The following is an 11,465-nucleotide window of genomic DNA, read 5'->3' on the forward strand; positions in this document are numbered from 1 at the left end:
GGTCACTGGTGCCTTCATTAGTTTGTTTGGTGAGGTCGTGTTTTCCAAGGTGGTCTTGATGCTTGCAGATTTTTGTTGGTGTCTGGGCATTGATGAGTTAGGTATTATTGTCTTCACAGTCTGGGCTTTTTATTTTTTTATATCTACCCTTCTTGGGATGGCTTTCCAAGTATTTGAAGGGACTTAAGTGTTGTGATCTAAGTCTTAGGTCACTGCAGCCATATCTGCATTAGGGGCCATCCCAAGCCCAGTAAAACTGTGGCTCTTGCAGACTTATAGAGGTACCACATTTGTGGTCTTGGGTAAGATCCAGGAGAATTCCCTGAATTACCAGGCAGAGACTCTGTTCTCTTATCTTACTTTCATTCAAACAAATGGAGTCTCTGTACTGAGCTGCCTGGAGCTAGGGGAGAGGTGACACAAGCACCCTTGTGGCAGCCTCCACTGTGACTGTGCTGGGAGAGACCTGATGCCAACACAGCACTGGGTCTGGTCCAAGGCTTGCAGTGACCACTGTCTGGCTACAGTAGCCTATGTTCCCTCAAGGCCTCCATTCAGAAGCTGGTGAATTCAGCCAGCCTATGTCCTTCCCTTCAGGACAACAAGTTCTCTCTATCTTCAAGCAGGTCCAGAGATGCTGTCTGGAAGTCAGGGTTTGGGGTCGGGAACCTTAGGAATCCACCTGGTACTCTATTCCGCTGTGGCTGACCTGGCACCCAAACCACAAGATAAAGTTATTCTCATTCTTCCCTCCTTTTTCCTCAAGCATCAAAGTCCTTCTCCATGACCACCGTTGCAGTAGCCCATGGCTAGTACTTCCTGGCTATGCCAACATTCACTCAAGGCACAGGGGCTCTTCAGTTAGCTTGTAATAAGTACTACTAGTCCTGAGTTTCTCCTTTCAGGGCAGTGGGGTCCTCTTTGGCCCAGGGCATGTCCAGAAATGCTGTCTAGGAGCCAAGGCCTGGAATCAGGGACTCCAGGAGCCTGCTTGGTGCCCTACTCCACAGTAGCTGAGCTGGTATCCAAGTTGCAAGACAAAGTCTCCTTACTCTTCCCTTTCCTCAAATAGGAGTCTCTCCCCTGAAGCCACCACACCTGAAGCCAGCATGGCTGGCTACTACTACTGATTATTCAAGCCCAAAGGCTCGTTAGTCAGCAAGTGATGAATCTTGCCAGGACTGGGTTCTTCCCTTTAAGGCAATGGGTTCCCTTCTGGCCCAGGGTGTGTCTAGAAATTTCATGTGGGAGATAGGGCATGAAATGGGGGCCTCCCCCTAGTGCACAATTCTACTATGGTTGAGCTGGTATTCAAGTTGTAAGACAATGTCTTCTTTACTCTCCCCTCTCTTCTCCTCAAGCGGTGGGAAGGAGTCTCTCCCAGTGCTGTCAGCAGCAGTGCCTGTGGCTTGGGGAGGAGTGATGCAAACACTTCCGTGGCCTCCCCAGCTAGTATCTCACTAGGTCATGTACATTCTAAGCCCCATGGCACCAAGCCCACCAACAGAACTTCCCCAGGAATTGTAGTTCTTTTGGCCTATTCTGCCTTTCAAGTTTATTTGGGACCCCCAGAGCACTTTAGCCCACGGTAGCTGGGCCTGCTAGAACTCAGGTTCTGGCTGCTTGGGTGAAAGACTCCTCTCTGGCTAGAGCTCATCTAAATGCTCCCTCGGCACTGACTGATTCTGCCCAGTGTTGTTTTTCACTGTGACAGGGCAGCACTGAGTTCCAATGCAAGGCCCCACAATCACTGCACTGTCCCTCCCCCAAGCACACTGATTCTCTATGCCATGTGGCCACTGCTGGAGGATGTGGAAGGGGTGGTGTAGGCAATCCAAAACTGCCTTTTTTTACCCTCTTCAGTGCCTCTTTCCTTAATATGATGTTAAAACCAGGTACTGTGATTGCTCACATGATTTTTGGTTCTTATGAAGGTTCTTTTTTGTGTGGATAGTTTTTCAATTTGTTGTTCCTATGTCGGGGGCAATTCTTGGAGGTTTCCATTTGGCCATCTTGCCCCACCTCTCCACCAAAATGACTTTTTGGAGAGGAGTTATTAGACTGTCACTGGAAGTGGTGTAACAGCCCAATGGGTTCTTCTTGCCCGCTGCCTAGAAATGCCAATGCATTGAGAGCAACAGTTTTTGGAGCAGAGAAAGAGTTTAGTTATCAGAGGGCCAGCCAAGCAGAAGGATGGGAGATGATTTTCAAATCTGCCTCCCTAAGAAAATGGAAGCTAGGGTTTTTCAAGGATAGTTTGGTGGCCGGGTGCGGTGGCTCATGCCTGTAATCCCAACACTTTGGGAGGCCGAGGCCTGACATCACTTGATGTCAGGAGTTCGAGACCAGCCTGGCCAACATGGTGAAACCCCGTCTCTGCCAAAAATATAAAAAATTACCCCAGTGTGATGGTGCATGTCTGTAATCCCAGCTACTTGGGAGGCTGAGGCAGGAGAATCACTTGAACCTGGGAGGTGGAGGTTGCACTGCACTCCAACCTGGGCGACAGAGCAAGACTCCACATCTAAAAAAATGAAAAGCAAGCTGGGGGACAGGGGACAGTGGCTGGTTATCACTTCTTCTTCTTCTTTTTTTTTTTTTTTGAGATGGAGTTTCGCTCTTGTTGCCCAAGCTGTAGTACAATTGCATGATCTCGGCTCACTGCAACCTCTGCCTCCCAGGTTCAAGAGATTCTCCTGCCTCAGTCTCCCAAGTAGCTGGGATTACAAGTGCATGCCACCATGCCTGGCTAATTTTTTGTATTTTTGGTAGAAACAGGGTTTCAGCATGTTAGCCAGACTGGTCTTGAACTCCTGACCTCATGTTCTGCCCACCTTAGCCTCCCAAAGTGCTGGGATTATAGGTGTGAGCCACCATGCCCAGCAGGTTATCACTTAACTATACCTACTTCTTAGCAATTCAGGACCCTCCCATAATCCCAACCTTGTGAACTTTCATTAGTTTTCAAGGGTGGTTTTTGGTTCCTGAACAAGCAGGGAGTTAGTTTTGGGAAGGGAGGAGCTATTATTGTCTTTGCCTTACAGTTAAACTATAAATTCCTCCCATAGTTAGCTTGGCCCAGGAATGAACACACAGCTTGTGAGGTTAGAAGCAAGATGGAAATAGCTATGTCAGATTTATTTGACTTTCATCATTTTTGCAAATGCAGTTTTGGTGACACTTGGAGCAACACACATCCATATATGTTCAGTGGGTTAGAGCAGGGGCCCTCAATCCCTGCTCTGTGGTCTGTTAGGAACAGGGCCACAAAGAAACAGGTGAGTAGGGGTGAGCAAACGAAGTTTCATCTGTATTTACAGCCTTTCCCCTTTATGCACATTACTGCCTGAGTTCCGCCTTCTGTCAGATCAATGGTGGCATTAGATTCTCATAGGAACTTGAACCCTATTGTGAACCGCACTTGCAAGGGATCTAGGTTGCATGCTCCTTATGAGAATCTAATGCCTGATGATCTGCCACCATCTCCCATCACCCCCACATAGGACCGTCTAGATGCAGGAAAACAAGCTCAGGGCTCCCACTGATTCTACACTGTGGTGAGTTGTATAATGATTTCACTATATATTATAATGTAATAATAATAGAAATAAAGTACACAATAAATGTAATGCACTTGAATCATCCTGAAATTATCATCCCCCATGTCCCGGTCCATGGAAAAATTGCCCTGCATGAAACTTCCTGGTGCCAGAAAGGTTGTGGACTGCTGGGTTAGAGGACATGGAGGTGGAAGACTTGAGAAGGAAGAGAAGAAGGTTCTATGCCACACTGGTCATATTTAGAAAACACTTCATATTATTGTTACTGGGGGGTCCTTGCTCCCAGAGCTTCCAAGATGGTGGTGGGCTGCTTCCAAAACAGCGGTGGCCAGTTCCAAGATGGTGGCAAGCCTTGTGTTCTCTGACCTGGGATTCTTGGCCTCACGGATTCCAAGGAATGGAATGTTGGGCCATGTGGTGAGTGTTATAGCTCTACTAGAAACCGTGGGTCACAGAAGAGAACCGTGGAACCCAGTGACTAGTGTTCAGCTCGATTAGGACGAACCCAGGCACTTAGCCATGCAGGAACAATGGCAAGCCTTTGGCCCGATCAGGAATGGCAATGGGGGCCTCGCTGGATCAGGAGCACAGCTGACACCCTGCCATCCTGCTGGATCCGGAGGGATGGAAGTCAGCGGTGGGTTTGCGACGGCAGCAAACAGCACTGGTGGACGAGTGAAAGCTCAGCTCGAGCGGTAACAAACACGGACCAGAAGAGTGCAGTTGCAAGAGTTAATAGAGTGAAATAGAGCGAAAACAGAGCTGCCATACAAAGGGAGGGGACCCAAAGAGGGGAGCCGTTGCCTGGTTTTATATCCCAATCATTTATATCCCAATCATTGTCCCTCCCGCTGTGCTCTCATGCAACAGATGATTGGCTATTTCTTTACCTCCTGTTTTTGCCTAATTAGCAATTTAGTGAGTTCTCTTTACTATCTGATTGGTCAGGTGTGAGCTAAGTTGCAAGCCCCGTGTTTAAAGGTGGAAGCGGTCACCCTCCCAGCTAAGCTTAGGGATTTTTAGTCGGCCTAGGAAATCTAGCTAGTTCTGTCTCTCAGTATAACCATTGTCATCGTGTGAATTTTATTCCTCACTACTGTATATGTTACTGACAATGCTAAGTACTTTTTTGAAATATCTAGGCTTTGTAGGTATTCAGTGCCTAATACATATGTTAAAAGTAGAGGTTGTAAAATAATATATTCTGTAAATATCTTTTTGTTAAAATTCCCTATGAAATGTTTGGGGGGAGAATGGCCAAACCACCTCTTGAGTAGTACACACTGTGTTTGTGCACTGTTTCAGGCGAGGAGAGAGGAAAAGGAAGTGCAAAGAGCTCTATGCTGGTGTCCACAGTGAGGCAAGATTAACCATTGTTCCTTACTTCTATGCATTTTATTGTACTTATCTGTGTATATAAAGGATAAACAATATCTAATTTACAACATCTAGTCTTTCTAGATGTTAAAGAGGTCGCTTGTGTATGACAAAAGTAGGGTTAGTAAACGAGTATGTTTTATATATTTTGTTTTAAAATTTCCAGAGAGGATTGCCTTCTGAAAATTTGAGCATTATTGACCACTGAGTTGATGGAGATGGGAAGTGTTCTAGGCCAGAATGTTCATATTTTAAAAGGCTCTTTCAAATTATAACTACTCCTACATGTGTGCAATTTATTCAAGACTGCTGTACACATAGTGGACAAATTAACTCCTTATGTATGTTAAATGTAGAGGTAGTAAAATATCACTTTTTGCTAAAATTCATAGGAAATACTGACTTTTGGAAATGGAATTGTTACAGCACTTCTGTGAGCAGTGTAGTATTGTCTGTACCTGCTCAGTGGTTTTGAGGAGGTAGGAGGGAAGGAATTGCAAAAGGTAATATGCTAGTGTGTTCATATTTGGATATTTTCAGGAGCTGTTTTTTTCTGTATGTTTTGTGCATTTTGTTTTGCTGTATATATAGTGTATATAATAGACAAATGAGTCCTAATTTTGCAACATCCAGTCTCTAGATGTTAAAGAGGTTGCCAGTGTATGCAAAATACTTAGTAGAATTAGCACATTTTGTACACTTTGTGTTGAAATTAATAGGCAAGCTTGTCTTCTGTAAATGACTTCTGGATATGAATTTGTTCAACCATCTCTAAGCATTACACATGCTTATGTTTGTCCACTGGATTGAAGGCAGAGAGAAGGAAGTGAGGATGGAATGGTTCAAGGCCAAAGTGGTCATATTTAGAAGATCTCTCAGATTGTGACCTTTGTAACGTGTGTAATTTAACTGCTGTGTATATAGTAGACATGTTCTGATATGAAATAGCTAGTCTTTGAAGATATTCGGATGTGCCTGATGTTTTAAAAGCAGAAGTAGTAGAATAATACTTTTTGTAAATAGCTTTAAAAAATTAATGGAGAATACTGTATTTGGAAGTATAATAGAATTGTTATACCACCTCTGTGAACAGTGTACTCTCTGTATCATTCATTGGGTTAAGGGAGGAGGGAGGAAATTACAAAAGGTGTTTTGCTAATGTGTACTAGAACATTTCAGCTTATCCATTGCTCTATACATTATGTTCATTTGATTTAACTTTTCTGTACTGTATATATTGTGCATGTACTGGACAAGCGAGTCTTAATTTTATAATATCTAATCTCTGGATATTAAAGAGGTTGCCAATGTAGGACAAAAATAAGAGTTAGTAGGCTGGGAGTGGTGGCTAACGCTGTAATCCCAGCACTTTGGGAGGTTGAGGCAGGTGGATCACGAGGTCAGGAGTTCCAGACCAGCCTGGCAAACATAGTGAAACCCCTTCTGTACTAAAAATACAAAAAATTAGCCAGGCGTGGTGGCAGGTGCCTGTAATGCCAGCTACTTGGGAGACTGAAGCAGGAGAATTGCTTGAACCCAGGAGGCGGAGGTTGCAGTGAGCTGAGATGGTGCCACTGCACTCCAGCCTAGGCAACAACAGTGTGAGACTCCGATTCAAAACAAAACAAAACAAAAAACAAAAACAAAAACAAAAAAACAAAAACCAAAACCAAAAGAGTAGGTAAACTAACACATTTTGTAAAGAACACAAAACAAAAAACAAAAAAATTGAGCTTTTGATGAGCATGCTTGGAGTTTGATATTCTCTGTCATCAAATAAGGGCAGATTCATTAGCTTTAACAATCAGCAGAGTTAAAGGAAAGGCTGACCTCCTCTTAGTTGAGGAGGATGACTATGACAATGTCTAAAGAGAAGGCTCCTTGCGCCACCCTTCAGGGAGGTAGGCAGAGTGAACACCGTATTTAGAATGTAATTTCTAACTAATTTCCATGCAACCCAGGGAAACTGGGTACAAAGGTATGAACATTACACAAAACTCAAGGAGTGCAATCAAAACCTCAAATTTTTATACCGGAGAGTTACATCTTCCAAAGTTTATTATTTGGAATTCCAGTCCAGTGATCTACTCTGTGATAAAAAGTGTGTACACTATCTTTATCTCCCTCACATCAGACACTCCCAATTGCATTACATATTAAAGGCTGTAGAGAACCCAGTGACCAAGTCATGCAACTGACATTGTTGATCCGATTTCCCCAGTGTTATTTCACCACATAAACCTTTACTTCCTGTGACACTTAATGTAACTAGTGCTGTACAGAATGCAGTTGGAACAAAATTCTCCAACTTTAGAATAGTTTTAAGGAGATTATAACCAAATGACATGTTGATTGTAAAATTAAAATAAACATTCACAAAATACTTAAAGAAATTCCTCTTGAACTTCCATGATAGACTATGTTTAAAATCTACCTCTTGGCACATTAAATGAATTGACTTGCATATGGGAGTTAGCCAAACTCTTAGAGAACACACTCCAGAAATGAAGATTTGGCGCTCTGTAATAACTGATATCAAGCCTTCCTTTCTTGCTATAATTACAACTCACCAGCTGCTAATTAAAGCCATTGCTAGATCTTCAGTAAAATAATTTTATCTGCATAAAAGAAATAGTTATGTTTCTTAGTCAGAAGGTTAAGAGTAAGGAAACAATTCAATTTGTAATGTGTACATGCGGAGAGTTTTGGGTTTCATTTTTTTCGCTGACTTATTTTCTTTATATGTTTACATAAAGGAACAGAGTCCACATACTTCTAAGACAATGTAGTTTGTAGAGCTGTCCATCCCTCAATTAACTGGGTGTTTGAGTTTTGTCTTTTCTATCTAACGCTACTATGTACAAAAATTTACATAAAGGGACAGTGTTCTCATATTTATTTTATTAAGATATTATAATTTGTATAGTCATTAATTAATTATTGATCATTTGAGTTATTTCCAGCTTTTCAATTTTTTTTGGTGAAACGATGTAAACTTCGTTGTACACATTGCTTTTTGCGATTTTGGAAAATTTCCTTAGAGTATAATCTGAAGATGAGAGGTTAAAGACTATACATTTTTCTAGTTCTAATATTTTATTGCCAAATTGTTAAACTTTTCAAGAAGTCAGAACATCACCTTTTCTGGGTTCCTCCAACCAGATACTAACTTAAATTCCTGAAAGCATAAACCTCATTAACAAGGTCCTTGTGGCTTAACCTAGAAAACAAAATCCAGCAATATGAAGGAAATTCTGTTATATTTTTTAGCTTCTTGAAAGAGGCTGGGTTTTGAAGGGAAGAATGAGTATCTCAGTTATAGAAATAATAGGAATTATGGCCATAGAATTGGTGCTTCATCCCTGAATGCTCATTATCCCTGAGGTCTTTATGGTCTTCTAGAATTGATTTATGGAAACGCTTTTGTGCACCAGTTTTTGAAAAAGAGTTCTTAAGCTCCAGCAGGTTGGTCTGAGGCTTGGTCACTCCAGCTCTAGGAATCCAACCAAGAATAGGTCTTGTTTCTTCATTGTTTTCCATGTTCAAAACCAACTCTTCTTCTGGCTTACTTAAAAAATGTTCTAAAGTGAAAGCTTCCGTGTCTTGTTTATTTTGTAAAACACTAGGTTTACTAAGGCTAACAGGGTTTGGATACATATTATACTGATCACGCAGGGGAGATTTAAGATTTTCGTAGTGAATCCAGTGGTTTGGTTTACAGTAAGGTGTGGGTTGGGTTTTCAGTGACTGCTGTCTCCAGTATAAATCTTCTGTCTTTTTAGTATCTGTGATTTTTGGAAATGGCTTAATGTCATAAATGCTAGTCAGATCTTTTGTTGGGTAACAAGATGGGAGTTCATACGTAGATAGCAAGCTCTGTTCTTCTATAATCTTCTCTTCGATATCCTGGTTTTTATGGGTCACACCTGCTGGTGTGTTATCACTAAGTGCCATCATTTCTTTAGAACTGGGTACAAAGGTATGAAAATTACACAAAACTCTAGGAGTACAGTCTGGACAGGAACGTGGTCTTTGCTGGACTATAGCCTCCAGAGAACGCCGGTTCTGAATTAATCGGGCAATTCGTCCTTCCAATGGTCTGGGAGGTTTGAAGACAGGATGGAATTTTTCTTGCTGTAGTTGTGGGATAAAAAGGAGAAAAAAATTAATCAGGGATATTGCCATAAATAGTAGGTCAAAAGTCATACCCATTTTCACTGTCTGAGTACACATGAGATGGGTGTAGGGGTGTACATTGCGACACTCTTTGATATTAATTTAAAGACAATGAAATTTGGGTCCAAATACATTTTCCTCCTTTAATGGTTTTAGTGAATATGAAAGGGGCATGTGTTTTATTTGGATATACAGAACTCTTTCTGTGTGGGAACTCTGCTTTTAAACTTCAAAGATATAAAGGAATCACTGGAATAAAACTTCTGTCCATCACTAACAGATGGCATTAGCAGTATGTGCAGTTATTTAATCTTAGCCAGTCTCCTTTATTAGGCCTTAGCAAGTGCCCTTAAACCTTGGCTGAATCAGAATCATCTTCAGAGCTGGCATGAAATGAAATTCCTAAGCTCCTAAGGCCCTCCAAGATTGTGGGTGAGAAGGTCTGTAGTGGGCCACAGGAAGCTGAATTTTCAACAAGCATTTCAGGTGACGGTGAGGCTGGAGATGTGCTATGTTTTGAGAAACACTGGTCTGAGGTGTCATGTCTGTGCTTCTTTTTAAGTTGTTTTATAAATATTAAGAACTCAATTATGTCTGGTAACTGCGAAAGTAGTGAGTGTATTTAAAGGGCTATTAATAGATACACGCTGGGTGGTGGGAAGAGGACGCAGCTGACTGGGAAGGGGTATGAGGAGGAAACTTTCTGGAATGATAGTATTCTGTATCTTGATGGGGTTTGGGTTACAAAGGTGTATTTGTTAAAACTCAGTGAATGTACACTTAAGATTTCTGCAATTGCATTGAACTTTATTTCACCTTAAAAGAAAAAACAACTGCAAACAAATATTGAACTCTGGCTGATAATATACATGCTGAATGTTTAGGAGTGAAGTATACTAATGTCTGCAATTTAATCTAAAATGCATAAAATATTTTAATTATTTCTGGATGATGGATGGTTAGAGGGATGGAAAGATGGATAGATTATGTGATAAAACAAGCATAGCAAAAATGTTAGTGGTAGAATCTAGGTGGTGAGTATATGGGTGTTAATTATAAAATTATTTTAACTTTTCTGTATGTTCAAACATTTTATAATAATATGTTAAAGTAAAAAAACTACCAAAGAATGTATGTATAATGATGATGGAATTGACAGCAGAGATAATACAAATGAGACTAGTGAGAAAATAATCACGGTAGCTTGGACTTCAAAAAACGGACTTAGGAACATCCATTTGAAAGCTAGTCTGTTCATAGAGAAATTTCCATACTGAGGTAACAAGTTTGTTACAGCCTATAGCTAATCAAGTTTGAGTAAATACTGTGATGAAAAGAAAAAACTTCAACTCTTTGACGTGCTTTGTTAAATTTGTCATAAAAAAGGACAGGACTTATCATATTGTACTTTGACCATATATATTCCTGTATGCAAGAAGCAGTTTTTAGTGCTTTTACTTTATACTACTACAATAAAACATTTCATACACATTTTTATTACCACTAAAACATGTTTTCCCAGTCTATTCTTTATGATTTAATCAGAAACCAGCAAGATTCACTAAAACTTTCTTTTAAACTTCCAATTATCTTAGGTATATTTTATCTTGTTATTCATAAATATTTAAGAGTTGATTTGCTTGCACAATGATTTTGCATATAATATATTTGACAAACATTCTGTATATAATGGAATATGTATTTTGTACATACCATACAGGGTCGAATCTCTGGAAATCTGGACAGTTGTTGAACATACCTGACAATATGTGCTCATATAATATTTTCTATCCTTAGAGAATGCTCATTGCAAATTCCACATAAAAATCATTAAAAACCCTTCAGTGAATGATACAGCACAGTCTATAAACCTGCTCCTGGTGTTATGATTTTATATCAACTTAGGAAATGCTGAAGGTAATGTAAAATAAGTATGTTCAGTTCAGTTTTTATTTTTATTAATTTATTTTGAGACAGAGTCTAACTCTGTTGCCCAGGCTGGAGTGCGGTGGCACAACCTTGGCTCACAGCAACCTCTGCCTCCCAGATTCAAGCGATTCTCCCGCCTTAGCCTCCTGAGTAGCTGGGACCACAGGCATGCGCCACCACGCCCAACGAATTTTTGTATTTTTAGTAGAGACAGAGTTCTACCATGTTGGCCAGGCTGGTCTTGAACTTGACCTCAGGTGATCCACCCGCCTGGGTCTCCCAAAGCACTGGGATTATAGGCGTGAACCACGGCACCCAGCCCTCAGCTCAGTGTTTTTGTTTTCTTTTTCCCCGGCCCATCATGATCTTGGCTCGCTGCAACCTCCGCCCCCTCCCCTGGTTCAAGCGATTCTCCTGCCTCAG

At 41.1% G+C, this 11,465-nt stretch overlaps 1 protein-coding gene across 1 annotated transcript in view; it reads right to left on the reverse strand.

Annotated features, from left to right (window-relative positions):
- Positions 1–6,956: 6,956 nt before the first annotated feature.
- LOC105554729 (chromosome unknown open reading frame, human C7orf31) overlaps positions 6,957–11,465 on the reverse strand; it is a 49,625-nt gene continuing 45,116 nt past the window's right edge. The window contains exon 10 of the mRNA XM_012001299.1: positions 6,957–9,071. Within this exon, the coding sequence (XP_011856689.1) occupies positions 8,250–9,071 (822 nt within the window). The 3' untranslated portion in view covers positions 6,957–8,249. The remainder of the gene's footprint in view (positions 9,072–11,465) is intronic.

Source organism: Mandrillus leucophaeus, unplaced genomic scaffold (genome assembly GCF_000951045.1).
Source record: "Mandrillus leucophaeus isolate KB7577 unplaced genomic scaffold, Mleu.le_1.0 Scaffold658, whole genome shotgun sequence".
Taxonomy (NCBI): domain Eukaryota; kingdom Metazoa; phylum Chordata; class Mammalia; order Primates; family Cercopithecidae; genus Mandrillus; species Mandrillus leucophaeus.